This window comes from Watersipora subatra, chromosome 6 (genome assembly GCF_963576615.1).
Source record: "Watersipora subatra chromosome 6, tzWatSuba1.1, whole genome shotgun sequence".
Classification (NCBI taxonomy): Eukaryota; Metazoa; Bryozoa; class Gymnolaemata; order Cheilostomatida; family Watersiporidae; genus Watersipora; species Watersipora subatra.
This window is the reverse complement of record NC_088713.1, coordinates 43487412-43514128: the sequence shown is the minus strand read 5'-3', so window position 1 is coordinate 43514128 and position 26717 is coordinate 43487412. Positions and strand designations below refer to the sequence as shown.

The following is a 26717-nucleotide window of genomic DNA, read 5'->3' as shown; positions in this document are numbered from 1 at the left end:
ATATGCCGTCTTGCCACGTTCGGCCAAGAGCGAGCGCAAAAGAAATCGGTTGACAGCAGAGCTCGCTTAAATTAGCTCCGTTTCTTATTCATTTTGTCAATGAACTATGTACAACGCCCCCATAGCATATTAGGACTGCAAGTTCAAGGTTTAGGTTCGCGAGCAAAGTAGCAAATTTTATGGGGTTGTTGGAAATTTGTTGCTTACAAGCAGTTTGTCGTTTTTTTTACTGTAGCTCCTGGGGTGGTAGCCTATATATGCTATTTTTATTTAAATCATTAGAATGTTGGCATAGAAAAACAGGTATAGTAATCTTTCAATTTTTTCATTCTGGATCTGGATAAATTAGGTCCCAAGACCTCTTGAGCCGAGTAAAATGTGGGACCCTCTGACCACTGAATCGTAAAAATTGAGAGTCATTAAAATGAAAAGTTAATTTTTTTACTGTAAGATTTATATCTAAAATTGATTGTTAAAAATCCACCCTAAAAGTATGCACGTTATAGCACCATATTAGAACGACAGTTTCATGTGCCTATCAAAATATTGTTAAACCCATTTATTCAATAAAAAATTTACATGAAAAAGCTATAGTAATATTAGTTTTTTTTTTAAAAATCATCAAGAATTTCTCCTGTGCGAATTTCCCTTGCCGTTCGTACTAAAAAACTCTGTAAAAACAAGCTTGACTCACAAGCAATAGCATTGTAACCCTGAGTGCGAGTACTCATACTGTGAGTTGAGCTCTGCATAAAATTTAAAGTGTCCTCAAAAGAAGGAAGCAAATAGTTATCTGTTGTAACACGACAAAATAAAGAAATTCTTTGCAATTGCCTTCTTTTTTGAAGTGAGGTCAGCCCCGCTTCAACTTTGCTGTCAGTCACTGAAATATCTCGACCCTTGATGTTTTTTACAAAGCGAATAGCTTTACTTTGGATATTCTCTAATTGAGTAGAATGAGATTTAGTTACTGGGTCCCATACCTCCGCAGCATATTCAAGCAAGGGCCGACAAATAGTCTTATATGCAAGCAGTTTAATTTTCTGAGGAGCACTGTAAAGTGAGTGCTTGAGTAGACCCAGAATGCGTAGTGCCTTTGTATACACTGCAGTAATGTGGTGATGCCATTTCATGTCCTGTGAAATAATGACTCCCAAGTATTTAATTGTGGTGCATGCGTTTAAGACACTCTTGTCAAGTTTGTATATGTACGCGTTCAGTGTTTTGTCTCCAAAGGATATAAAGTTACTCTTTCCTGCATTAAATCTCATCTTATTTATTTTTGCCCATGATGTTAAACTATTTAAATCATCCTGCAGTTCAGCCTGTTCGCCAGGGCCAGTCATGGGATGGTATATTAGAGTGTCGTCAGCAAACAATCGAATAGTGCTGTTGGACACACAGTCCACAATGTCGTTGATAAAGAGTATAAACAATGCTGGTCCCAACACACTACCCTGCGGGACACCAGATGTGACAACAGTCAAATCAGAGTTCTCGCCATTCAGAATTACTCTCTGATATCGCTCACTAAGAAATGATGAAACCCACCGAATAATAATAGGATTGATCTTAAGTTTAATCATTTTACTTAAAAGTAATTGGTGGTCTACTACGTCGAAAGCCTTCGAGAAGTCTAGAACTATGGCATGAACAGAGACACCTTTCTCAATACTTTTCAGAATGTCGTGAGTTACCGTAGCCAGCTGAGTAACGCATGACAACCCTTTACGGAAACCATGCTGGTTTTCGTGTAAAATCTCATCAAGCTGCTTACTCAGATGATGATGAACAATGTGTTCAAGGAGTTTGCAGCATATGCATGTAAGAGACACCGGTCTGTAATTTGAGGGACTGCTTCGGCCGCCCTGTTTGTAAATGGGGGTCACATGCGCCAATTTCCACTCATCTGGTAGAGCTCCGGTTTGAATAGATTGGTTAAAAATACATACCAAAATGTCTGCAGTTTTGTCTAAATTAATTGACAAGTACTCCTGGGTTATTTTGTCTGGTCCTGGTGCCTTTCCAGACTTGAGAGATTTTAAAAGATTTATAACTCCTTCCTTGTCAATCTGAATATCAACAGCACTATCTACAGAGGGCAGATTTGGTAGTGGAGACGACTTTGTAAAAACACTATTGAAAAAATTATTAAGGGTATTGGCAATATCTACCGAGTCCTGTGTTAGTGCTCCGTTTGCTTTTTCCATAGACATTATTTGATTGCTGTTTCCTTTCAAATCTTTTACATATCTATAGAAAGGTTTTGAGTTCCCACAGCTTAGTGGTTTGTACAATCTGTTCGTCATGTACGATTTTTTCAGGGCTTTGAACATGTTTTTGTTAGAACGTCTCAGGTTTTTATATTTTGCCATCGTGCTTTGGTCCTTTGTTTTTTTATATAAGGAGTATAATTTCCGTTGTTTATTGCATGCCCGCCTAGCCATACTATTGAACCATAAAGGTTCATTGTCATTCTTAATTGTGCACTTGCGTGTAGGAACATGACTGTCAACAGCATTGTGTAATCCAGTTGTGAAAGTTGACCATAAGGTATTCATATCTGCCCCTTGGTTAATCTGATCTTTAATCTCTGTGTAAACAAGATCTAGGTCATCACTAAATTGTGCAAAGTCCACTTTGTGGAATAGTTTAACAGGTGGTCTAAGTGACTTACTTTTCTCAGTCTGAGTGGCAAGGATCTTAGCTTCAATCATGAAGTGATCGCTAATTCCTGGTTGGATAACGCTTACATTTTCAATTTTAAATGCCAAGTCTGTACATAGTAAGTCCAGTGTGTTGCCAGCTATATGTGTAGGCTCATGAATGAGTTGTTCTAGATTGTGCTCTGCCAGTAAATTAATAAAATCAATATAAAAAGGCCTCCAAGAAGTCGACAACTCCACTTTGTTCCAATTAATACCAGGTAAATTAAAATCTCCGGTTATGAGTGTTTTATTTGTGGGGTGGAGAGATTTGATGGTATCTATATATGACAAAAACGAGTTAAGATCATTATTTGATGGTGGCCTGTAGTAGCATGTTAAGTTGCAATACTCGTCGCCACAGAGTTTAAAACATATCGAAACCACCTCCGCGCTAGAATCACATGCAATCTCCCTGTGAGGAATACTAGCTTTAATGGCCACAAGAACTCCTCCACCATATAAATTCCGATCCCTCCTATATATTACTTTATCTTGAGACATAAACAACTGAGAGTTGAAAAAATTGTTATCTAAGTGAGTCTCGGTGATACAAACAATGTCATAGTCTACAGCCAGAGATTCAATTTCAGCTACCTTTCCTCGCAGTGATCTGGCATTTAAAGAAAGCAATCTTACACTACTCCCAGCAAAACCTACTGGTCCAGGTCCCCCACTCTGGTTACTTTTCCTTTCACAATTTTGAATATTTTGCCTGGATTGTTCGCTTTTGTCTCTTTTAGCTCCTTTCTCAGGAGAAAATCCGCCTCTTGTTCTTTTTTGTTAAGGTCAAGCCGAGCAAAAACCCCCTTTACCTTCTGATTGTTAATACGCGTCAGGAACTCCCATTTTTGGGGTTCACTACTCAAAGTTAGTCTGATAGGCCTGAATTTACCTTCTTTTTTTTGACCAAGTCTTGTTGTGTTTGTTTTAGATGTTTCGTGTTTCAAGTTACATTCTTTCAGAAATGTGGAAACTTTAGCGACTGATTCGTCTAAGGTTGTGTCTTGGTCTTCGGTCATGCCAAAGATAATCAGATTCTTTGATCTACTCTCATTAGTCATTTCGGTTCTGATGGAGCTAATTTCTGCTCTAATTTGAGAGGCCTGTTCAGTAGAGTTAGTTTCGATTTTGGCTACTGCTTCTGCATAGGATTTTTGCAGGTTGCCGAATTGCATCTGTATAGAGTTTGATACAATTTCTTGAATCTTATCGATTTTGGTTTCGATGTTGCCCAAAGCAATTTCATTTATTTGAGCTTGTTTGTTGGATGCCATGCTTGCTTTAAAGTTAGTGGCTTTGCATGGTTTGCAGATGTACAGTATAGCATCTGTAGGACTACGCTGTATTTCAGCATATAGTTTAGGTGACATTCTGTCATCACAGTCAAAGTGGCTCCACATTTCACAAAAGTCACACATAAGAGCCTTTTGACTAGAGAGAACTGAATTCTTACAACTAGAACAAGCCTGTTTAGAAAGACCACGAGGTGAATCAACTGAAACTGGTGAATCACGGATGCTCTGTGAGCTAGAATTTTTTGATGTTCTGCCCTGACTCATGATTGCCAAGGCTATATAACTGAGTAATAAAAACAAAATTAAAAATCAGGGACTCAATAAAATTTAAAAGTGCCCCACTCAGTATTTCTTTCAAATAGCACTAGCAGCGTCTGAAACGGCCGAGCTGCCTAACCTTCACTCTAAATCAAATATAATGTTAGTTGGAAAGCATAGAAAAGAAAAATAAAGTCGTTGCATCTATAATTTCTGTAAGCTAGCAAAGCTAGTTCATTTTCCGTTCATAATACTGTATTAAAGTTTAATGTTACTTATTCGCTTTCATTGTGATTTAAACAACACTTACATTTTGACAGCTTTGACACTAGTTATTATGTTGAAAAAACAGTCTCCTATGATGAAACTGAAATTACCTCGCTAAACGAAGGGAAAGTTTTAGTTGCTACAAACCTAGGTAGTTCAAGTTAAGAGAGAGACCCTAGATCACCCGTAGGTGGAAGTGGAGACCATCAGACTTGTACAATTTTCAGCTAAAATATTTGCATATATCTGGTTGTTTTTAGTATAAAACTGGTATGAAGTTGAGATTGGGCATGTCTTCGTATGTTATGTCTGTCTTCTCTGGAGTTCTGCAGGGCACAGTTCTTAATTCGTTTTTTTCGCTTCTTTTCAATGACGTACCAAATATTATTGATTCTTAGTGTAGGCTTTTGTATGCTACACAAGAAAGAGCTATCATGCTGCAACAAGATTTGTTCTCTCTTAAATCTTGGGCCAGACTTTGGCAGAGGAAATTTAATTCACAATAGCGTTGCTATTGTGATTGCTCCACTCGTTGTGGCCACTACGACTTAACTTTTATTAAAACTGACCAGCTTGACTGACCAGCATTAATCTTTCTGGCCTTATACTGTACGAGAACTGAATACTGAGATAATTAGATACTTAGAATAAAATGTGTTCTGTTGAAATTTTTATAGTCAAATTATAGTAATAACAATAATAGCAATAGTAACCAATATTAAAACGTTGGCTTTCCAGCATTCTCATATGCAATGAACAGATAATTTGCTGAACAATAGTGAGTAACAATAGTGAGTAAAAATTCAAATTTATCATAAACATTTGAAAAATTGATGGAATTGAAAAAAATTGAGGTAACCCAAAAAATTGATGGAAATCAAAAAAATCTGAGTTTTAAAAAAAATGAATTTTTCAAACCCTGACTTAAATGAGTTCTGATTTCATTCACAAGGAAAAGTAATGTATCAAATCGGTCAAGTATGTCAGCTGCTAGATTTATTTTCAAAGGAGAACATATTCTCTCTGCATCCTTGCACCCAGTTATAGTTATTCATATTCGGAATGATGTCATATAGGATAACTTGATTGGGTGACAGACCAGAATCAGCAAAGTAAAAAGACAAGTTAATAGAACTTTAAAGGTCTTATTGATCCAAGTTGATGTAAAACAACTTGTTAACAACGAGTTATGCAGCAGAATGTTTTAAAATATGCACTTATTATGGTTTAGTAGCTTATAATATTATAAGCTACTAACCCATTATATTACAAACTACATAATATTACTACGTAGTATAATGTAGCTTGTTGCTACATAATATTAATACAATTGTTATTATGGAAAGGGATCATATTTGTTTAAAACATTTCATAATCACACATAAGCATTTATAAACACTAACACAAAGTAACACATACTAATTGATTGTTGAAACCGTAGGTGTTTTTTAAGTTGATGCTGTACATTTAGGCAAGTTAAAAGAACACTTTAAACGCTTTAAATACATTTAATATAGAATACTTTAAATACTTTAATATAGAATACTTTAATATAGAATACTTTAAATACTTTAATATAGAATACTTTAAATACTTTAATATAGAATACTTTAAATTCTTTAATATAGAATACTTTAAATACTTTAATATAGAATACTTTAAATGCTTTAATATAGAATACTTTAAATACTTTAATATAGAATACTTTAAATACTTTAATATAGAATACTTTAAATTCTTTAACATTATTGATCTGACGTTTGGGGATTCCTTGTAAAAGACTCTTTAACCAAGTCATTTCATTTGCACATGGTGCAATATGTAGCTATTGTAGTTTTTTGTATTGCTTTAAAAGACGAACTGGCAACATGCATATTCTACTACAAATAACTAAATATCATCCATAAACATTGTTAAATACATCAAGCATAAAAGGAATGGAATCATGTAGTGATAGAGATATAAATACCGTAAAACCTCCAATTGAATGCCATGTCGCTCTATTTTTCAACCCCTCTTCTATAGTAGCGGTCAATTGGAGGCGGGGCTCAAATAGAGGCTGTCATTCAATTAGAGGTTTTACAGTATTTGTTGTAGCGCTTTATGTAATTACTTGCACTATTTTTTAAAGCTGTGATGCAAGTTAAAGAAGTAATGTATCCTTGTAAGATTATTCACTCCAGCTCGTAACCGTTTTAATGTACCAACAAATACTCAGAAAAAATTAACGCCATAGGCGAGAGTGTGATTGTACTTATATCGAAATTTTTACAACCTCAAATGTAGCATTTAGAGTATATATGCTTCCAAATCCTTTTTTTATTTGTGAAAAAATTTATAACTTTTTTGAGAATAACAATTGTTTCATAAATTTTTATTTGAATCTTGAAAACATTTTACTTTGATTATTGGAAATATTTAATTATTTGTTATTATAGTTGTATTATTTAATTGATTATATTTAATTATTTTAATTCACTCATGTCTAACTTTAATAAATGAATTCATGGATGAATGAAAATTCATTACTTTTTTTAATCTTGTAAACCTCTTTATCAGAGTATTTGTATTCATTTGTATGGGATCTGCTTTCAAATTCATCATTTTTACGTGTTGAAATATTTGTAGGTTTTCAAAAAATAAGGAGCGTTTACATTTTTGTAGTGAAGAAGTTTATTTATTATTTTTATCAATTGTATTGTTAAATTAATTAATTGGTTTATTTTAATTCACTCATGTCTGTATTTTTAATTTGATGAATTTAATAAATTCGTTAATTTTTTTAATATCATTAACGTTTTTATTGCAGTATTAAAAAGGTTTATTCATTAATTTCCCAATCTCATGTCTGAAAAATAGATTTTCTAGACTGTTTTTGCTTCAAACAGATACCATAATTAAAAATAGCGCTGAGCTATTCAATGATGTTCGTATGGTCCCTGTCTTACATTTTTTGTAAACGCTCTAACAGATGGACTCTGAGGAGACCCTAGCAAGATATGAGAAGCTCATAAATCAACAGGCCCAGGAAGCTGCTGTGATTAATATACTCGGCCCGGCAGCAGGTCAGCGGAGAACACTTAACCACCCTGACAGTGAGTTTTCAGTATACATATTATCTATTCATATTATCTATAGTGTTTGTCTGTCTGTCTGTTGTTCGTGTGTCCAGTTATTGAGCACATATTTATGCAGCTTCCTGTTGGTTTCTACTAGCCCGTATTGAGAACATAACGTAATGATTATAAGCAAGCTGGCTTCAGGCAGCTTATTTAGTAAATACTTTGACTAGCTCAAGTTACTAGCTTAAGTTACTCAAATTCATTGGGTAAAGAAACTTAGCCAACAGTAATTAAATTTAGCGAGAAATGGTAATGTTTTCTGTGCAAAACAATTTTGTGTTACCCGTGCAACGGCGGGCATTCACCTAGTTTACTAAAAACTGTGTCTAACCAGATATTCTGTATCATACAGTTTTGGAGTATATATGATAGTCATTAGTAAATAGAAGTTCATTATACAATTCTATGTCATTTTCCAACTTCTTATTGGTGCCTTAAAGTTTGGAATGTGTCAGCATTAATTTTTGAAGTTTTCTTATAAATGAGTTGTTAAGGAGATTTCACAGAGATTGGCTAAATCGCGGTCATGTGATGTGTAGATTTTGTTAATAAGTATTATTTTATTAAACTGCAGGTTGTCAGCTCTCTCACGATCGGAAACACTGCATTGTATTTGAACTTTCCTTGTCAGATTTCTAGCTAAGTTTGGTGGCTTCATGTTGGTCATACTGGCTGTCAGTACAGAATTTGTTAATTATAGATGTAAATTCATTTTTAAAAGATTTCTAATCATTTCTGAAAATGTACCTTACCTTTGCAGAAATGCAATGCCATGCGATTTGTAGCCGATCGAGGTGCTACAAATGGCATCAGCCTGCAAGTGCTCTTTCATTCTGGTTGGTTTTATGTTTCTACTTTGTGGAATGGGACACGCCGAGGGGGGGGGGTGTTGGGGGTCCCTCACTAGCTGATCTATCAGCTCGTAACTAGGAAAATAGTTCATAGATCCACTTGTAACAGATTTTTTTATTGGTTGAGCTAGGCATTTTGGGTGGGTCTGCCTTAGTTCATTTTCTCTCATGATAACATAATTTTTGTTATTTCTTTTTGCCTTCTGAACATTTCTTTTTTATTGTGGTTAAAAATGGAAACTGTCTGCTATAATCTAAAAAACAACACATCACAGCTTTTTTATTTTGGGCAATCATTTTTGGAGTTTGATAGTTCTTAAATGTTATGGGTGCTGTTTGAATGGCATAGCGATAGCTTTATTACTATTTATTACTGATGAGTTTGTAGAATTTAAATTGATTTGGGTCATAGAACAAGCATTGTTATTTTGACCAATGTTTTTAGCAATTGAAAATTTGATTGTTTTCTTCTTATTAGTATGCAGGCCACTCCTGTGCACTGCGAGGCTATCCTAAGTAATTAGTATATGGAGAATTATCCATGAGGCAATATGGTGCTCGTTGTTTATGAGAAACCGGCTAGATTATCACAGTATGATGTATATACTATAATAAACAGTGTTATTGTTTTGTTATTGGTTGTAGCGGCACTCAGGTGCAACCTGACAGCACCCGTACTATCTGGCAACCTGTCTAATCTTGTCGGTCAGCAAATTGACACCCAAGTGGGCCAGATACTAAACACAAGGTCCAACAATGGCAATATCAGTCACGGCAGTGAAAGCTCGGGTTCTCCTAGTGGAATACTCGGAGAGGAGCTGGCAGCTGATTTGGTTGAGACAAGAGATGATATTCAGACTGGCAAGTACAGGTTAGTGAAACACTTGTCAGTGCTTGTCAAACTTTTGCGACAATTGTGGGTATACTGAAATATAGAGTAATGCCTCACTTATCACGGGAGACTATCATTCCCCATGATGAGTGAGAATCCATGAAATAGACACTAATGCTTTGAAGTACAGTGCAACCTCGGTTTTTGAACGACTCGCAGTTCGAACAAATCGGAGTCCGAACAAAAAATTCAAGAAATTCTTGCTTCATAGTTCGAACAAAAATCGGAGTTCGAACGCCGGTACGACGCGTGAGTGCGTACGTGAGGGTGGGATGCTGAGCGGGGAATGGGTGTAGATTGCTCTCTCCATGACCAACTGTTGTCGCATTGTCCGAGATTAAACAAATGTGTAGCAAATGGGCCGAGTTACAGAATTTCGTCGAACTCCATCACCCCGATAAAGCTGCAGCCACCAGAGTCATCAATGACTTTAACGACACTATCATGAACCACTTTCAAAAAGTGCTAAAAAGAAGGCAGAAGCAAGTGTCATTGAATAGATATTTTAAGAGAAAAGAATATCCTGTAGCCAAGTAAAAAATCCTATTCATAATTCTTTTCTTTATCCTTTTTTTGTATTTTTACACGTTCATGTTAGCGTAATCTTTCGTATGGAAGATTACGACAACGCGAACGTACGATTAGCCTGGGTTACATTTATGTTTATGTTATTTGTGTCTTTGCCATTTTTCTTAACATTTTCTGAGATATACATTGCTTTTTATGTGTTGGTCAGCATTTTAATGTGCAATTTCATGCATAAAATAATGTATAAAATACTAAAAAGGTAAACATTCAGGGTGTTGGAACGGATTAAAACTTATATATATTAATTCTAATGGGAAAACCTGTTGCGGATCTCGAACAACTCGGTTTTCGACCAACCTTCTGGAACGGATTGTGTTCAAGAACCGAGGTTCCACTGTATATGAACAAGCCAAAACTTCGACACCAGAACACAAATTGCTTTCTAAACATTTTATTTGGTTTCTATATAATAATAATAATTAAATTAAAATTATCTTGATGGACTGTCAGTTTATATTTCAACTTCAGTCCCAGTTTTTTAAGCCAGAGAATACAGTTGTACATAGTACAGACATAGTTGAGACTTCGTCTGGTCTAAATATTCGTACTTGTGATTAACTGGGTTCATTGTGAGAAGAAAGTCACATTTTTGTATATGTATTTTATGTAGTCATATTTATTTTATTTAATTATTTTTAATGTTATTTATTTAATTTATGTGTTAACGAACATTTTTTAACTCTGAAGTACTAAAACCGCGAAAGGTACGAAGTGGCGATGGATTACTGTACTTGTCAAGTGTTTGTGACTACGGGTGTTCTCTTTCTTTATGTACAGACATTGATGTGATTGATTCAGAATAAAACTAAGAAAAATCCAGAATTTTTCTCACCTGAAAGTCATTGTTGTTAGAACCTCCCAGTTTCTGCATGAACTTCACTCAACTGCCTCGATCTAAAGATAACCAGCCGAATTCCCGGCGTTGCATGGGTATTAAAAAACAGCTTATAAGCAGTTGCAGGTAATGTAGTTGCCTACCACTTGCCATTAGCCTGGCACATTGCCAATGGTTAATTTGAGTAAGCTACTAACCGTATTGCTAAACTTATTAATAACAGCCATGAGAGCAAGCTTTAGTGACGTTGTGTAACGCAGAGTGCTATGCGTATTTTAACCGATAAAACGACATGTATCGCCTAATGCATCCTTGCGTATCGCGTAACTAAATTGATTAGGTTATCGCTTGCTGAATCGGGAGGTTTTGAGATCAAATCCAGCACGAAGCGAGTCTATTATTTTTAGATTTTAATAGCTATAGCTAATATAGCGGACTTTGAGATTTATATATGTATATATAGATTGTTTGTTCATTCTGGTTTCCACAAGGGGATGATCATGTCTACTCAAGCTTTGGTCTCCTACTGAAGACCTGGGAATTCGAGCACTCTCCCTAAGGTCTTAGCCATTCACAATAGCGCACTTTTCTACAACTCATCTGTATTGACTGTGGCCAGTATTTGACCAAGCAACAATGGATGTGCAGGTGTTATTGTACCCATTGTTCCAATCAGTTACATTTGTGCTACTGGATTATAGTTGCTCTGACATGCCAGCACAAATATGTATGTATATATATATGTACGTATATATATATATATATGTATGTATATATATATATACAAAACAAGTATATATGTAGGTGTATATATAGCAGGTACATATTATAGGCCTATATACACTTGCGATATATATATATGTATGTATATAAATATAGATATATACACTGTATATATGTGTAGCAGAGGTTTATATATAGTAATATATATAATGTATATATTATATTATATATACTATATATATCAGCTGCACTGATGAAGCTTCAATAGCCGAAACAGCGCAACATGAATATATATATTCCTGCTACACTATTTCGACTATTGAAGCCTCATCAGTGCAGCTCAGAGTAGGCAAGGGAGACAAATCCCATTGCCGATAAGAGTTGACTTCCTGCCATGAAACAATTAAGTTGCCTCGCAAACTTTAAGAAAGTCAATGTGCTGGCAACAGAGTGCTCAAATCACAAAAGTGATGAACTTTGCACAAAGGCTAATAGTGCCGCACCTCTCACAGCAAGCTCAATCAACAAACCGAAATAAGGGAGCATAACACTCATGTTATTTTTTTTTATAATATATTATATACATGTATGTAGTCATGCTATATATATATATATATTCCTTCACTGTCCATAGTTTCATTTCAAACAACAATGTTTTCCGAGTTTTGACATCTAAGAATTGCAAAACAGATATCAATAATCTAATCGTCTCAATTTGTTTTCATCGCTGATTGTGGTCACAGGAAGTGTCCATCCACACGGAAGAGACCCGCTGCGGACCGGGAAGAGAAATACAAATGCAAGCTCTGTCCGTACCGCAGCAAATGGTCACATGGCCTATCAAACCATATGCGCACTCATAACAACACAGTCTTCCGTTGTGAGCACTGTGTCTACAGCACAGCTTGGAAAGGAGATCTTACAAACCATCTCAGGGTTCATACAGGTGTGAAACAAGTGCATTTATGTCTAAAATGTGTAGTTTTTGGTAGAAAAGGGTTGATATTAATCCAATTACAGTAGACACTCATATAACGTATATCTTCTATAACATAAATTCCAGATAACGTAGAAAGATTATGTGAAGTTTTTGCTTCCTACTACGTAAAAATCGGATGACTTCTCAAATTCGATTTGAATGTTACTAAATGTCGTCGCATTTGGGGGAGAAAAACGACGCGCGTATTAAGTTATAACTCTTTTATATACAACTTTGGCGACATTCTAGTTCGTTGTGATGGATCATTATATGTGTCGACAAAACAAAGAACACCTGCTGCGCAATTGTTTATAAATACAAAGACGATCGATTAGTGTAAGTGTTACAGTGTCGGTGTACCAATCTTAATGTGACGAGTTAGAGCATTGTCAAAAATTGTCTATAATTCTAACCTTGACCCCTGGATACAGATATACTGGGTTTCCATGATTCGAATGGATTCGGAGTTTACCTCTGCCTACGGACTCGCACCCTACCGTTTCGATGATTCAAAGTTGAACTATCGATCTTTTTAAGACTAACGATGTGCTCTTCAAAACAGAACTTGTTAATGTAGACTCGGTTTCGGGTCGCTATCACTTTTTAATTCATGCCTCATACACTTGTTGTACTAACTCAGCCAGGATACCTGATCTTAAATGAATTTTATTGATTATCAACCCTTTGGCTGGGTTAAAGCCCCGCAAAAACACCCTAAAGTCGTGTAATTTATTTCAATTACACGACAATTTACATAAAATTTCAATAAAATCGGTATTTTATGAACATGCATAGCTCAAACTGAAATTTATTTCTATGAACAAAATCTTTTGTACTCAAACATTCATTTACATATTTACTACTACAAAAAAACTACAACCATGTACAACTGCCCCTGTATGAAATGCTTGGAAGCATTCCTTTCGGTAGAGTCCATGGCTATAACGTAGCCGTGCGAGCTACCATAATGATCGTTTTTCTCTGTATATTCCAAGAATATTAAAAGTCCAAACAGTTTACATCACTTCTATCATCTGAATTATTTTTATTCTGATCAGACAAAAATCACTAGATCGCAGGATCAAATAAATTTTTATTTTATCATTTTGAACGTCGAGCCGGTGTTGGCTGGTTTTTCCAACTTTTATTCTTTTCTAAGGAGGCGTGATTTCTTTAGCTTTTAGCACAAAGCAACGCCTCTAATCGTATTATATGGTAATTCATCGACTAATATCTTGCCGATGATATTTAAAACTTACTAGCATTCATATCCTTTGGTTAACGTTACTAGGCGACAGCATTATAAACGTCTACCGAAAGCAACGTAAATGTCGTTTGCCCGCGCAACCGATAAACGACATTTTTGTCGTTTCCCCAGCCAAAGGGTTAGTGATGTTAATATTTTTCTATATTACAAAACAGTAGCATAATTTAGGACTTGTTATACAGTTACTACTTCAAAGGTGCTATGAACGACAATCGCTATTCGTAAAAACAAATTTTTTCTAAGCCTAGGGAGAGGTCTTTCATCATTGTTTATGAGCAACCTATCATGGGGAATAGTAATTAGAATATACCCGCATCGTAGTGTGATGAAATGCGCTGAATTATTTTACCTTAACTTGGGAAAGCTGAGCTGGGTATTATCAATTCAAATCCATCGAGTCTCATTGCGATTGCCTTCACACAAATTTTGCGAAGCGAAGTGGCATCGATTTCATTTGTATTTTACTGTTTCTATAATTCGGAAGAGAAGAAACTCCGAATCCGTTTGAAGCATGGAAACTAAGGATGGCATTTGTAGTTTGGAAAGGTGTGATCGACTATCGTTGGAGTTTTTCCGCCGATAACGATAGTATCAAATTATTAATGAGCAGACAGAGTTCACCGATAGTTATCGCGTGACTTGGCAGCTGGTAAAACTATCATATTATCGAGAAGATAACTTCACTAGTAAGATGACCACACGTGCCTGAAAAGATCAAGGATTTTGGGAAGCAATGGGAAAAGGAAAAGCTGCAGAAAAAAATCTGCAGAAGAAACAATTAAAACTACTTGCAAAACTATCGGGTTATATTCTTTTTTATTATTTGATAACGATATATAAGTTTCGGATGTTTTGATAGGCTAAAAATAGGCAACATATTTATATCGAGATGACAACTACCGACTATCGCAGTCGACTATCGAGCTATCGTGCAACCCTAGTGGAAACCTAATGGTAGTGTTTTGTGTAGTTACATGTAAAAAGCTGAAACTAGAAGCCTTGATTATATATAAAAACTTCAGTTATACATGTATGTGTAAGAAACAAAGTTTTTATTGCTATTGTGCCCTAAACACAAGGGATAGTGGCTTTAGTTATATGTGGATACAGTAGTAAAGTGAGTTTGTAGAAAAAATTACTCTATCATTCAAATTAATTTAATTTTTTGCATTTTTTAATATTTTTTCGTTTTATTTGTAAACTATTTGAATGCATGGCGTTGCACGGGTAATAAAAAAGGTTTTTGCACAGAAAATTATTTTTAATCAACATATACAACATTTACCATTCCAACTTTGAAATGAAGGTGTTTGCGCATTTCTGTGTGTGATATAAGTTTAATTAAATTTATATACATTATATATGAAATCAATAATAGTTAATTTAATTAAATCTTTATAGATATAGATTTCCTCAAATATGCTATTTTAGACATATATTTATAGCATTTTTAGGGAAATCTGGGCACGCTTGTTTCTAGTGGTTCACGCATACTAACTGAAGTGTGAAGAGCTCATATTTTAACCAATTGCCATTAAAGATTAGCCGGTATACTAACTATGTGTACAATTATTTCATAGTATGGAAGTGTAGCCACGTTGCGTAGTGGTTACTGTGCCTGTCTGCAAAACTGGTCTTTGTGAGTTCAATCCCAGTGTGAGGAGGTTTGTCATTCCTATAAATTTATTGCTATAACTGGACATACGAGTGTCAGACCAACAAACACTTAGTTTTATATAATTATATTTGTAAATGAAACATTAAAAAAGCATGGACATAATTAATTTTCAACAAAATTGTATTGCTAACTAGTTGATGTGCCAAAGTTTCTTGCAACAGCCAGCCAATGTAGTGAGTACATTTTTTTAATTTATTATTATTACGATGCAAAACTATTACATTATCTATAAAAATTACTACAGTTGGTTAAGTTGCATTTGCGCAGTTAGTAGTTGTGATTACAGCATTTATTGGCCTATAGTCTATGACATTTTTAAAAGCTTCCGGCTTATCAGCTGTGATGCCCGAAGACTTGCTCATCAATGATGTGGAATCTTTGTGTGTTGATTTAAATTCGTCAAGTGCTGAAATGCTTTTATGACTGTCAATAATGGACCATGCAGTTCAATATTTAGCTATGGATTGGTTTAGTACGAGTTTGCTATGGATCTGGCACTAAATGCCATGTTGTTTGGGTTTTTTTCAGCTTTTTTGTTTTGCTTGCATCTCATTGGTCAATTGAGTTAGTGATGAGTATACTTTCTGCATTTGACAAATTACAAGAAATGCTGATTGGTGTTTTTGATATGACATAATTTGGAAAACATTTCTGTTTAGAATAAAATTATTGCCAATAAAGTAATAAATTAAAAAATAGATAATTCTGCAATTCTGTTTTGCTCTTTAGCCTTGAATCCTTGAGTACTTTTGGAACTTTGGACTAACATTTCTTACCCCACCAATTTGAAACTTTGATAGGTAATTTGTTTTGAGCGCGTAACTTCATTGGTCAATATAGTGCAGTGTGGATATTATTGAGAACTAGTATATTTGTATAAAGGTCATGAAAATGTCGTGAAAAAACCTCAGCATCAATATTAACAGTGATCCCTGAGATATTGACCTAAATAATTTTTCTACTTTTATATAATATTCAATATATATAATATATATCATATAATATATACAATATAATTTGGTATTATGTTATATATAATATATATAATTTGGTATTATATATTTTATATATAATATAATACCAAATTATATTATATATATTATATGATATATAATATATATGTTTGTCTTTATATAATAGTATATATTATATATAATATATATATATATTATATGTAATATATTATATAATGTATAATATATATATTATATATAATAGTATATATTATATATAGTATTTTATATATAATGTATATATTATATATAATATATTATATAATATATATATTGTTTATAATAATATATATAATATTATATATTATATATAATATTTTATATATAATATATAATTTTTAATAATTAAACATTTTTGTTTTTTTATCAATCTCAATTGATCACCATGTATTATACTTGGACTGTTTCAGGAAATATGTTCACTTGTGATAAATGTGACTTTCAAACCTACAGGAAGCAGGGCCTCCAGAAACATATGCGAATGCACAATGGAGATAAACCCCACAAGGTATGCACTTTTTATGCTAATTTTCAATTTATTACGTACGAGTTTGGATTTTGTACGATGCAATCTTTTGCTCCAACCTTATTTCGAACAGATGAATGGATGGGCATGCCTCTTATTACAGCAAAGATTGTTATGCATAGTGTAGACTGAGAACTGGGCTGAAGAGATATTTGCTAAACTTAGAAGGGGCTGCTGATTCCCACCACAGATATTTTTAGATACTTAGTCTAACAGACATGGCTCTTAATAAAGCCATGTCTGTTCGAGTATTTGAAGACTTGTATGTTGACAGTTCTATGCACCGTTAGAGATCGTCATGTGTGATAACTACGGGCACAAATATTCTTAGATTGGTAATCCAAATATCCGGGTTTGATTCCTGTGTGGACCAATTCCTTTTCCTCATGCTCTGAGAGTGACTACGGACAGGTGGACATGGCTCTTATTATAGTAAAAATTATACAATCATACTTTGATATATGAGTGCCCCAACATATGAGAAAATCCAGATATGAGATGCATTTTGAGCAAGTTTCTTCTTTGAGATACGAACAATCTTTGAGATACGAACAATCTTTGAGATACGAGTATACAAGCCGGTTTTTGATAACAAGTATGCAAGAGACCACTTTCAAGAACATCATCGCTCGGTCTTTCTTCTCGAATCAGTTTAAAAAAAGTTTTTAAAAGGTCAGCTAAAAGTTGCAGTGAACGAAAAGCAAAATGTGCCAAACCGGATAATAAAAAATTACGATGACAAAAATAAAGTAAGTTTAGTAAAGGATTAAAACTGAACTTTAGGTGTTTTTTTAGTAAGCTAAATTCATTTAATTTAAATTCAAAGTTTCTGTTGCGTAGCGTCACAAAATTTCAGTGTATTGAATGCATTGCTGTCCAGTCTTTCAGGCTGTTAATCACTGCGTCTGTCTCAAAGGTAAAGATTTACAGTAGTGTACACAGTAATGGTACATTTTATTGCATATTTTAGCAACTATATAGGCATTTGTTACTTTTTAGCATAATTTACTAAATTACAACAATTAAGACATGTTTTTCCACTGTAATATCTTGATTTATGTGGTTTTCCATAGTATGGTAGCGGATTAATTTGTATTTAGTTATTTTATATAGGAAGTAATGCCTTAAGACACGAGTAAATTGACATACAACCTCAGTCCCAGAATGCATTAAGCTCGTATGTTAAAGTATGATTGTGCCTAAGTTATACTCATTAGTGCATCATTGTACTTTTTAGTGTAGCCTGTGCTCCTACTCGACATGTGAGCTCGGGAACTTAAAGAAGCACATGATGAGGCATACGAATGAGAAGCCAATCGGGTGTGACCTTTGTTCTTATAAGTGCCGACAGACGACCCAACTAAAGTTGCACGTGTTAATGCACCACAAAGAAGTGCCAGACAATAGCAGCGAGGAAACTGGTAGTGCTGACCCTACAGATGCTGTCACAGAAAGAGTTTCAGATGTTCCCTCAGTCACCATAAGCTCCCGTATTGCTAAACGATCCTTGAGGAGACCATTCAGCAAAAACAGAAAGTACACTTGCTTGCTCTGCAGGTGAGTGGGATTCCCTTTGAGTAGACAACTCCAACATTTTGGAGCTTGTTTAGCTGTAGGCTAGTTAGTATAATTTTAGTCAACGCTAGTTACAAAGTATCTTTTTAGCTTAGTGCCTTCTGGTCTATATAAGCACCTTGTATAGTTGTCTGCACTTTGAAGTTTGTCGTATACAGTACTTAAATCTGTCTGACAGATATTTAAATGCAAAATATTAAACATGAAATTAAATTAAATTAAACATGAAATGTAAGTTATATGTAACTAGTACATTTGCGAGTCTCATGCACTGTGAGAGATTGTTTTGAGTAGATAGAGCATTATCCTGTGTATCAGTAAGGCCACTGAGTAGTGTAGTGGTAGTACGCTAGCCTTTAAATCTGATGTCCTGGGTTCGATTTCTGTGCGAGGCAACATTTTATTGTAATGATTTTAGCGTTACTTCCGATGGGCAGACACTGCTCTTACTACAGAAAATACTAAATGAATTACCGATGTTGCTCGGATAATAAAAAAGTCTGTACAAAAATTTTATTTTTATTTCACGTATTCAACATTTACCATTCTAACTTTTAAACTTCCATTCATGAGAAAAGTGTTTTTGGCAGTTTGGATAAATTGAGAGAAAAATAAAACAACTATAAAGGTATTTAAATGTGAAATAGTTAATAGTGAAATAGTGCAAGATTTTGTTGATGTGTTGTATGACCGCGCTCAACAAAATCTTGCCAGTTATGTCTATGGGAAAAGTACTTTATCATATTCGAACCGAAGTTAGCCAGCCTTACCGCTAGAAGTGAGCTGATATCCCCATGCCGGCATGCTAGAAAGCACCTAATTAGCTCAATAACATAATTTGGCTACATCTTTGCTGTATACTATATATATACATATACATATATAAATCATACAATAGTATTGAGCCCTCAGCTTTATAAAGTAATTTTATAGCTTGTACATTATACATTTTAGTCATTCTACCTGAAGATTGCAACGCGATTGCGTGAAACTAATAGTAGTAATGATTTTAACCGGTAGTTTTTAATAAACTTCATACACAGCTCTAATTGACTCGATTATTGAGCACTTTACTTTACAGTGTAAACCACATATACTATATATATATTATATGTACATATACCTATAGAAAAACCTTTTTTCTATAGTGGCGGTCAATTGGAGGCGGCGTTCAAATAGAGGTGGCGTTCAATTAGAGGTTTTACGGTATATATACAGTATGTACATGTAGTTATGTGATACAATATACGTATATATATATATATATCTGTGATATGTATATACTCAATGTACTCTGTCAAAGTCTAACATTTGTTTACGCGCATGTGCCTACGCAAAAACTAAATGAAAAAATTAAACTTTAATGTACTAATTTAATTTAAACTTTGTATTAACCTTAAATTTAAAAATTTATACTAATTGTGAAGAAAGCCAATAGTAAGTAGAGGACAGGTGAGGAAGTACAGTACAGCGTAAATAGGATGTATGTATTTCAATACAATTTCATACTAGCAAAATGTTGATCAACAGAGAGTCACGGGAGAGATTTGTTCAGCGATGGAATCGCTTAACGACGGGATCTTCATAACGTAACTCCTTAATTAAGCATGGACAACTTTGTCAGGACAAACTGATCAGCAACAGTTATGTATACGTGTACACGCAGCGAATGATTGAGTATTATAGAAATTGTGTGCACTTGCGCATCTCTTTTAGGCTAAGCTGGATGTCAAGGAGGAGCTATACAAAGCACATGTTTAGCAAGCACAGTTCAACCGCTTTTCACAAGTGTGGTTTCATATGTGAGAAGAGTTTTCTCACAGCTGCCGAGTGTGAGAGACACAAGGCTACACATGGTAAGTAAGGGGGTGTAGTTGTACTATCACAGCTGATGAGTGTGAGAGACACAAGGCTACACATAGTAAGTACCGGGGGTGTAGTTGTATTATCACAGCTGGTGAGTGAGAGACTCACAAGGCTACATATAGTAAGTAAGGGGGTGTAGTTGTATTATCACAGCTGGTGAGTGAGAGAGACGCAAGGCTACATATAGTAAGTAAGGGGGTGTAGTTGTATTATCACAGCTGGTGAGTGAGAGAGACACAAGGCTGCACATGGTAAGTAAGGGGTGTTTTAACTGATTGCATTGATTTTAAAGGAAACTAATAAATGGTGTTACAAGTCAGGCTATCTAGCTTCAATTTAGAGCTGTGTGTCCTTGAAATGAGCACTACCAGACACACTTGTATTTATAACTAATGTTTGATCAGTAAAATTCAATAGACAAATTGATTCCTTTTCATGCAGAATCGTATTTTGGATGGGAGTTTTCATCTTCCATTTAAGCAGATTACTTCAATGTCATTCATACACTGCTTGTTTTCATTCAGATTTGTCTCCTCCACAACTAAATTAGGTTTAGTATTGAGTTGTCAACTTTTTAATTTATTCTATTTTATTAATAAGATTGAATCCTCATCATCCAGATGTACACATTTTATGGGAGTTGCCCCCCTTCGTTTAGATCTATCCCTTCTCCACTGAATTACGTTTAATATAGATTTTCAACCTTTTTTGTAGGTTCTTATATTTTGTATGGTCTTATACTGAAATACCAGTCTGGATTTTTACAGCTCATCCTTTTGTCAAAAGTCAACCCAGCAAGTGCGATGCCTCCACTTGCACCAGTTTAGATGAGATAACAGAGGAGTCACCGTTAAACCAGTCCAAGCCACCATCAAATCAGTCAGATGTCTTAAAATCAAACCTACAAGTACCTGTTGACATGTGTCCAAATGCTATTTCATCACTCGTCAGCTCTTCTCAACTCACAGACATACCAGGATATTCACCCGATATGATTGACCCAACTTTATCGTATCATGATTTCTCCAGTATTCAGTTTGACTGCAATGTTGTCCTTTCAGACCAACCCAGTCCGCTTGTAGGGGATCAGCCAACCAATGATAGCTTATCAAATATTACCCAATCAGAATCTGTTCAAAAACTTGACATTATGCCTACAGTCCACCATAGTTGACCCATATACTTCACAATACTGCATGATTTTCAGTTACTTTTGTATGTGACCTATTTTCTGAAAGGAAGAATTAGATGTGAAGGTGTTACATTGCTGTTTTGTGTCACCATTCTCCAGTAGATTTCTTTAGAAGTAATGTGGGGAGATTTATGTTGTTAAGTATTTGACCAATTTAACAATGTTGTTACATTTCAGATTGCTTCACATCTTTTTTTATGCTGTTATATTATTTTTGTTATAATTTCTTTTAATTATTTATGTGCAATTCATAATACACCATATATTTCTATAATTCTAGTTATTTCTGTGCATTAATTATTTGTGGAAGTTTTTTAGGTTTAAGCCTGGCTATGTACATCGGTATATATGTTCCTGTATATATATACATATGTTATATATGTGCCTGTATATATGTACATGCGGTAAATATGTTCTAGTGCCCTGGCAATCTGACGCGTTGTTAGAGATCGTCAGGTGTAATAGCTATCTGCACAATTATTCCAATCTGTAATAAGGCAGTCAATGCCTTCCGAAGCAGGTGTTGAAGTGTTGGTCTAACAAAGTTAATGTTGTGAGTTCGAATCCTGTACAGTGCAATCATTTTTTCCAACATCTAACTGTGTCTTGGGGCAGATGTATCAGAGTGGCAGTCTACCAAACTGAATATTGTGAGTTCAAATCCTTTGAGATGCAATCTTTTTTCTACCTTTAACTGTGGCTACGGACAGATGAACTATTATTATAGTAAAGATTCTGGATTTAGTGTTAAAATTTTGCTGCGGAGTCAAACAATGATTTCACTGATCGTAAGACAGCTGTATGATTTTGTACCATTCGCAATATATGCCCAAAATAGACGCATCTCATTTACATTTTTATATCATTTTCCAATCAAATTCTTTCAAGTTCACATAATAATAAAACCCGGGGTGAAACATTCCAGCTGGGCTGTCTCACCTCACAAAATTTCTTGAGCGATCGGTCAAACTCACAGATTCAGCCAATAAAAATGCAAGATGAATATTTTCTTTTTGAAACAATGCAGCTATTATCTTTCTGTATTTCTATTTAGAGTCAGTGTAAACTTCAAACGTATACATTTTATTAATTATAATACTCAAATAATTGATAATATAACAATTATACTCATAACTATATGATGGTAAGCAAAATCATAAAAGGCCCTGACTTCGCTAAAATGATGTAGCGAAGAGGGATTAAAAATGAAGGTAGATCCACATAAGCTCAAGCTTGCAGTTTATATTTATCTACCTCTTGGCAGACAACCTTATCTACCTTATCTACCTCTTGGCAGACAACTGCTTGTAATCAAGATGATTGGAGATCTGCTATCATATGTAAACCATATCCATAGATAGTCTTAGTCACCTCGACTGACTGCGGCAGAGAGAATTGGCCTTCATCGTTTGGTATACCTTTATTGGCAATTGGCAATACGTTCATCGTTTGGAATAACTTCATTGGCAATTGACAATACCTTCATCGTTTCATATTCTTAAAACCCAAGTAAAAAAGCAAAAAAAGTACCCCTTTAGATAAGTTAATTACAATCTTTCTTCTTTAGAAATAAGTCTCAGCAAGTCAGGATATGCTAACATCCATATTTACGTATGTGGTAGTAAAGTAGATAAGATTATAGCTGAAGAAGCTGGTAAAGAATGAAAAGGAAGCCTTCGTATGAATTACAATGTTTTTAAAATGTCGTAATTCATACAACGGCTTTTTTGTGATCAGTCTACCACTCGTGTTTTGAGCTGCTTAGACTCCCATATATCTCTAAATAAATAAATACAACATAACATAATGTATAAAATAGAGCACTCAGCTGTTGGTTAATCACTACAGATTTGTTTCAAGCAGACATAGGCCTGCTCTTATCAGGTGATGACTTCAGAAAGATGGAATACAAGGTGCTCATTCTCACACTAGCGAGTGTGAGAATGACTCAACAATCACATTTCATTGGTCAATGGAGAATGACCATCAACCAATGAGAGGTTCTTTTTTTGGATAGCTGAGCATTTAACAATTGTATTATATAAAGTATAAATATTATTATATATTAAATATACAATAACATATATGCAGTAAATATAATATACCGTATATTATGCATGTATACAGTAAATATAATATATATTCTATATATAATAATTTATATTTTATGTAGGGTAGCCTACATGTAGTTTGTATATATGTATAGATACATGTATATATATACTTGGGTATATGGATGTTTGTGTACAACAATGTATATTTTAATAACATTGTGCCTTTTAAACATTGTAGCCTCACGGTTGCAATGAAACTCCCAAAATAATGAGAGGACGTTTTACTGTTTTGATTGCTGTTGTCACAAACCTTGTACTCTGACATACAGTAGGTCAAGGGATGCTTTTAAATCTCTGTTCCCAGACACATTTGTGGAGCTTGTAACAAAGGGTTAGAGAGCTTGTAGCACTTGTAACAAGTAATTATTCATTTATACTACGTTGAGTTTCAATCTGTGTTAGTTTTGACAAAAATCTATAAGCTATAAGCATACTTCAGAAATATTGTGTATTTGTACTTCTGTGTAAAAACTTAAAAGTGCTTGATATTTATCCCCTTGCTTTGTAGTGATTGATTAGCTCGTTGTCGGCGAGGTTTAAAAATTAAATTTGAAACAAATTTGAAATTGAAAGGGTATTTTAATTTATAATAATAATTCACTTTTTGTCCTTGTGGCTGTCTGTTAGTTGAGTAAACGCACGTTGTTTCCACATTTTTGCTCGAATTTCACACGCGTATGTGTTGTACCATTCGCCAGGTCACAGTATTATCATTTGGTATCAAAACTCTGTCCGGCTCCTGAAAACCCGCCTCTTTAACATTCACCTGCACCAGTCTATCAGGTTGAAAATGAGAGAAATCCTGGGCATCGCCAGGGTTACTACAAGTATTTAATAAAAACCTAGTCAATCTGGAATAACCATACAGGGGTGGATCTAGATATATAACATAGATATATATAACATAGATATATAAACCTTTATATATCTATGTTTATATATATATATCTATTTTATATATATATATCTACATATATAAAAGGTTTATATATTTATGGGAATAACACAACGTAATCTTAAAAAATGCTTTTATAAGATGGATTTGGTTTATCTTATAGGATTTATAAGATTTGACCTGGTTGACATTTCACAGCAAGTCGTTATGAAAGTGGTGCTGAGGATGCAAAAAGAGTCATGTCAAAGGTTCTTTGTACCCTCTCAATGCTACACCTTTGGGAACATCTCAACTGAGAATTGGAAATATCCAAAAAACATTCAGGAAGGTAACTTTATTGTAAATTATACTAGATACAGATTTTTTTATGAAAAATATGTTAACGATTTAATCGAATAAACAGTATATAGGAGAGTAAAGTCCTGCTAAAGTCCCTATAACATGCCTTGAAACTTTTGCAAAACCTCAGACAGTATTATCAAGTAGAGAATCCATTACAAAAAAGGGTTGTATAGCCTCAGAGCCATAGGATTAAATGCAAGAAATTAATGAGGAACTCCGTTCCATCTATGAATCTTTGGTAGGAATGAACGGTTTACCATGCGTATAAATTTAAAAATCGGGGCAAGTAAACAATTTATCATAATACAAAACAAAAGTTAACAATAAATAATATTCTGTACAGATTCTTTCGTTATTCACAATCTTTCCTTAAGTAAGATAGAGTTTGAGATATCATAGACCATTTAGATTATAGAGAAGTTGTCATGAAAGTCAAATTGCTGTGTCTAGTTCACGGCCTAGTCAGCAGGTAGTGAGTCGTGTCATGGACATCTTTTGATCTCTCAATAACATCGGCTGACCGAGAGGAGACCCTCTAAGGAATGTTGTGATGTTCTCGAATGTAGGTCTGTTAAAGTCATCGTGATTCCAGCACGCTAGCATTAATTCGTAGATCTGTAGAAAAAATATAGGAAGTGACATAACGCCATCTGTAACCATTTCCGGTTATCATTATTATTATCAAATAAAACTGATGTTTTATTTTTTCGACTGCTAAAAGTGCTGCCAAAATCAGGGTATAAAACTACTGTAATCTGTTGTTATTTACAAGGGGTATTTACTGAAGTGATTTTTTGTAAGTAAATTATCAATTTGGAAAGAATCAGTTATGTCAATAAAAAACAAAGAATCGATAATATAAAATCAGATATTCACTAAATTCTTTTCACCAATTGGAAAAAGAGCTTGTTAGAACCAATCAATATAAAGCTCAAAAGGTGACTAGTCCATTTGTTTCAATTATAAAAAATATTATTATAGAGTGCTCCACTGTTTAAATATTATTTAAAAAGTGGAGCACTCTGTAGCGACAAGTGTTCATACTATATTGCCCAATAGTATATAGTGTTTGAAATTTTCAAAATTTCAAGCATCAGTAACAAGCTTCTCCCTAGAATTGCAACTGGCCAATGATTTGGCTTCTTATTTATTTTTAGTCTTTCACAATCGATAAATTGCAGGAAAGTTTGTTAAAAACATCTGTAAATAAATAATAATAGATTCAAGCAACTCATAAGGATATAAGAAACTCGCAAAGAGGTTGCGCGAGCAAACGTTATTGGTAAATAATGTTTCTATTTTAGGCCATTCCTCATAATTAATATATATATAAATTTCAGTGTTTGCATTATTGTCTTTTGAACCTTTGGTGCACCCTATGACCAGTTATAGCGGTTAGAATCGAGCTATGAAAAACCAAAATCACAGAGAATTTAAACCCGGATCCTAAGGGGACACGTGACAAGCTAACCCGCTAAGCTACGCAGGATACAAACATTTCATTGGGCAGATAGTCATTATCTAGGTTGAAATATGCATAGCGACTCTGTGTTGCGCGCAGCGTCACTAAAGCTTGCTCTCATGGCTTTTATTACCAAGTTAATTTAGCAATACGTATACTCAAATTAGCCAATGGCAACTACATCAACCACCACTGTTTATAAGCTGTTTTATGTTTTGTGCAATACCAGACATTTGACTAGCTGAATTTTTAATGTGGAACCAAAAACA

The 26717-nt window shown here is 34.4% G+C and overlaps 2 protein-coding genes across 2 annotated transcripts in view; one reads left to right on the top strand and one right to left on the bottom strand.

Annotated features, from left to right (window-relative positions):
• Positions 1-162: 162 nt before the first annotated feature.
• LOC137398673 (zinc finger protein 64-like) lies at positions 163-22025 on the top strand. Its single transcript, XM_068084856.1, has 8 exons — positions 163-303; positions 7500-7623; positions 9147-9372; positions 12283-12485; positions 16887-16984; positions 18240-18559; positions 20294-20433; positions 21211-22025. The coding sequence occupies exons 2-8, from the start codon at positions 7500-7502 to the stop codon at positions 21615-21617; spliced, it is 1518 nt and encodes a 505-aa protein (XP_067940957.1). The 5' UTR covers positions 163-303; the 3' UTR covers positions 21618-22025.
• A 2938-nt stretch (positions 22026-24963) lies between these two features.
• The window catches only part of LOC137398499 (discoidin domain-containing receptor 2-like), a 54107-nt gene continuing 52353 nt past the window's right edge, over positions 24964-26717 (bottom strand). Inside the window, exon 18 of the mRNA XM_068084615.1 lies at positions 24964-25601. Coding sequence (XP_067940716.1) covers positions 25449-25601 — 153 coding nt within the window. The 3' untranslated portion in view covers positions 24964-25448. The remainder of the gene's footprint in view (positions 25602-26717) is intronic.

Excerpts from the sequence above, each read along its gene's own strand:
- LOC137398673 (XM_068084856.1), top strand. The coding sequence starts at position 7,500 with ATGGACTCTGAGGAGACCCTAGCAAGATATGAGAAGCTCATAAATCAA. Across the intron at positions 12,486-16,886 it reads CCATCTCAGGGTTCATACAG|GAAATATGTTCACTTGTGAT; the intron begins GTGTGAAACAAG and ends GGACTGTTTCAG. Across the intron at positions 18,560-20,293 it reads TACACTTGCTTGCTCTGCAG|GCTAAGCTGGATGTCAAGGA; the intron begins GTGAGTGGGATT and ends CATCTCTTTTAG.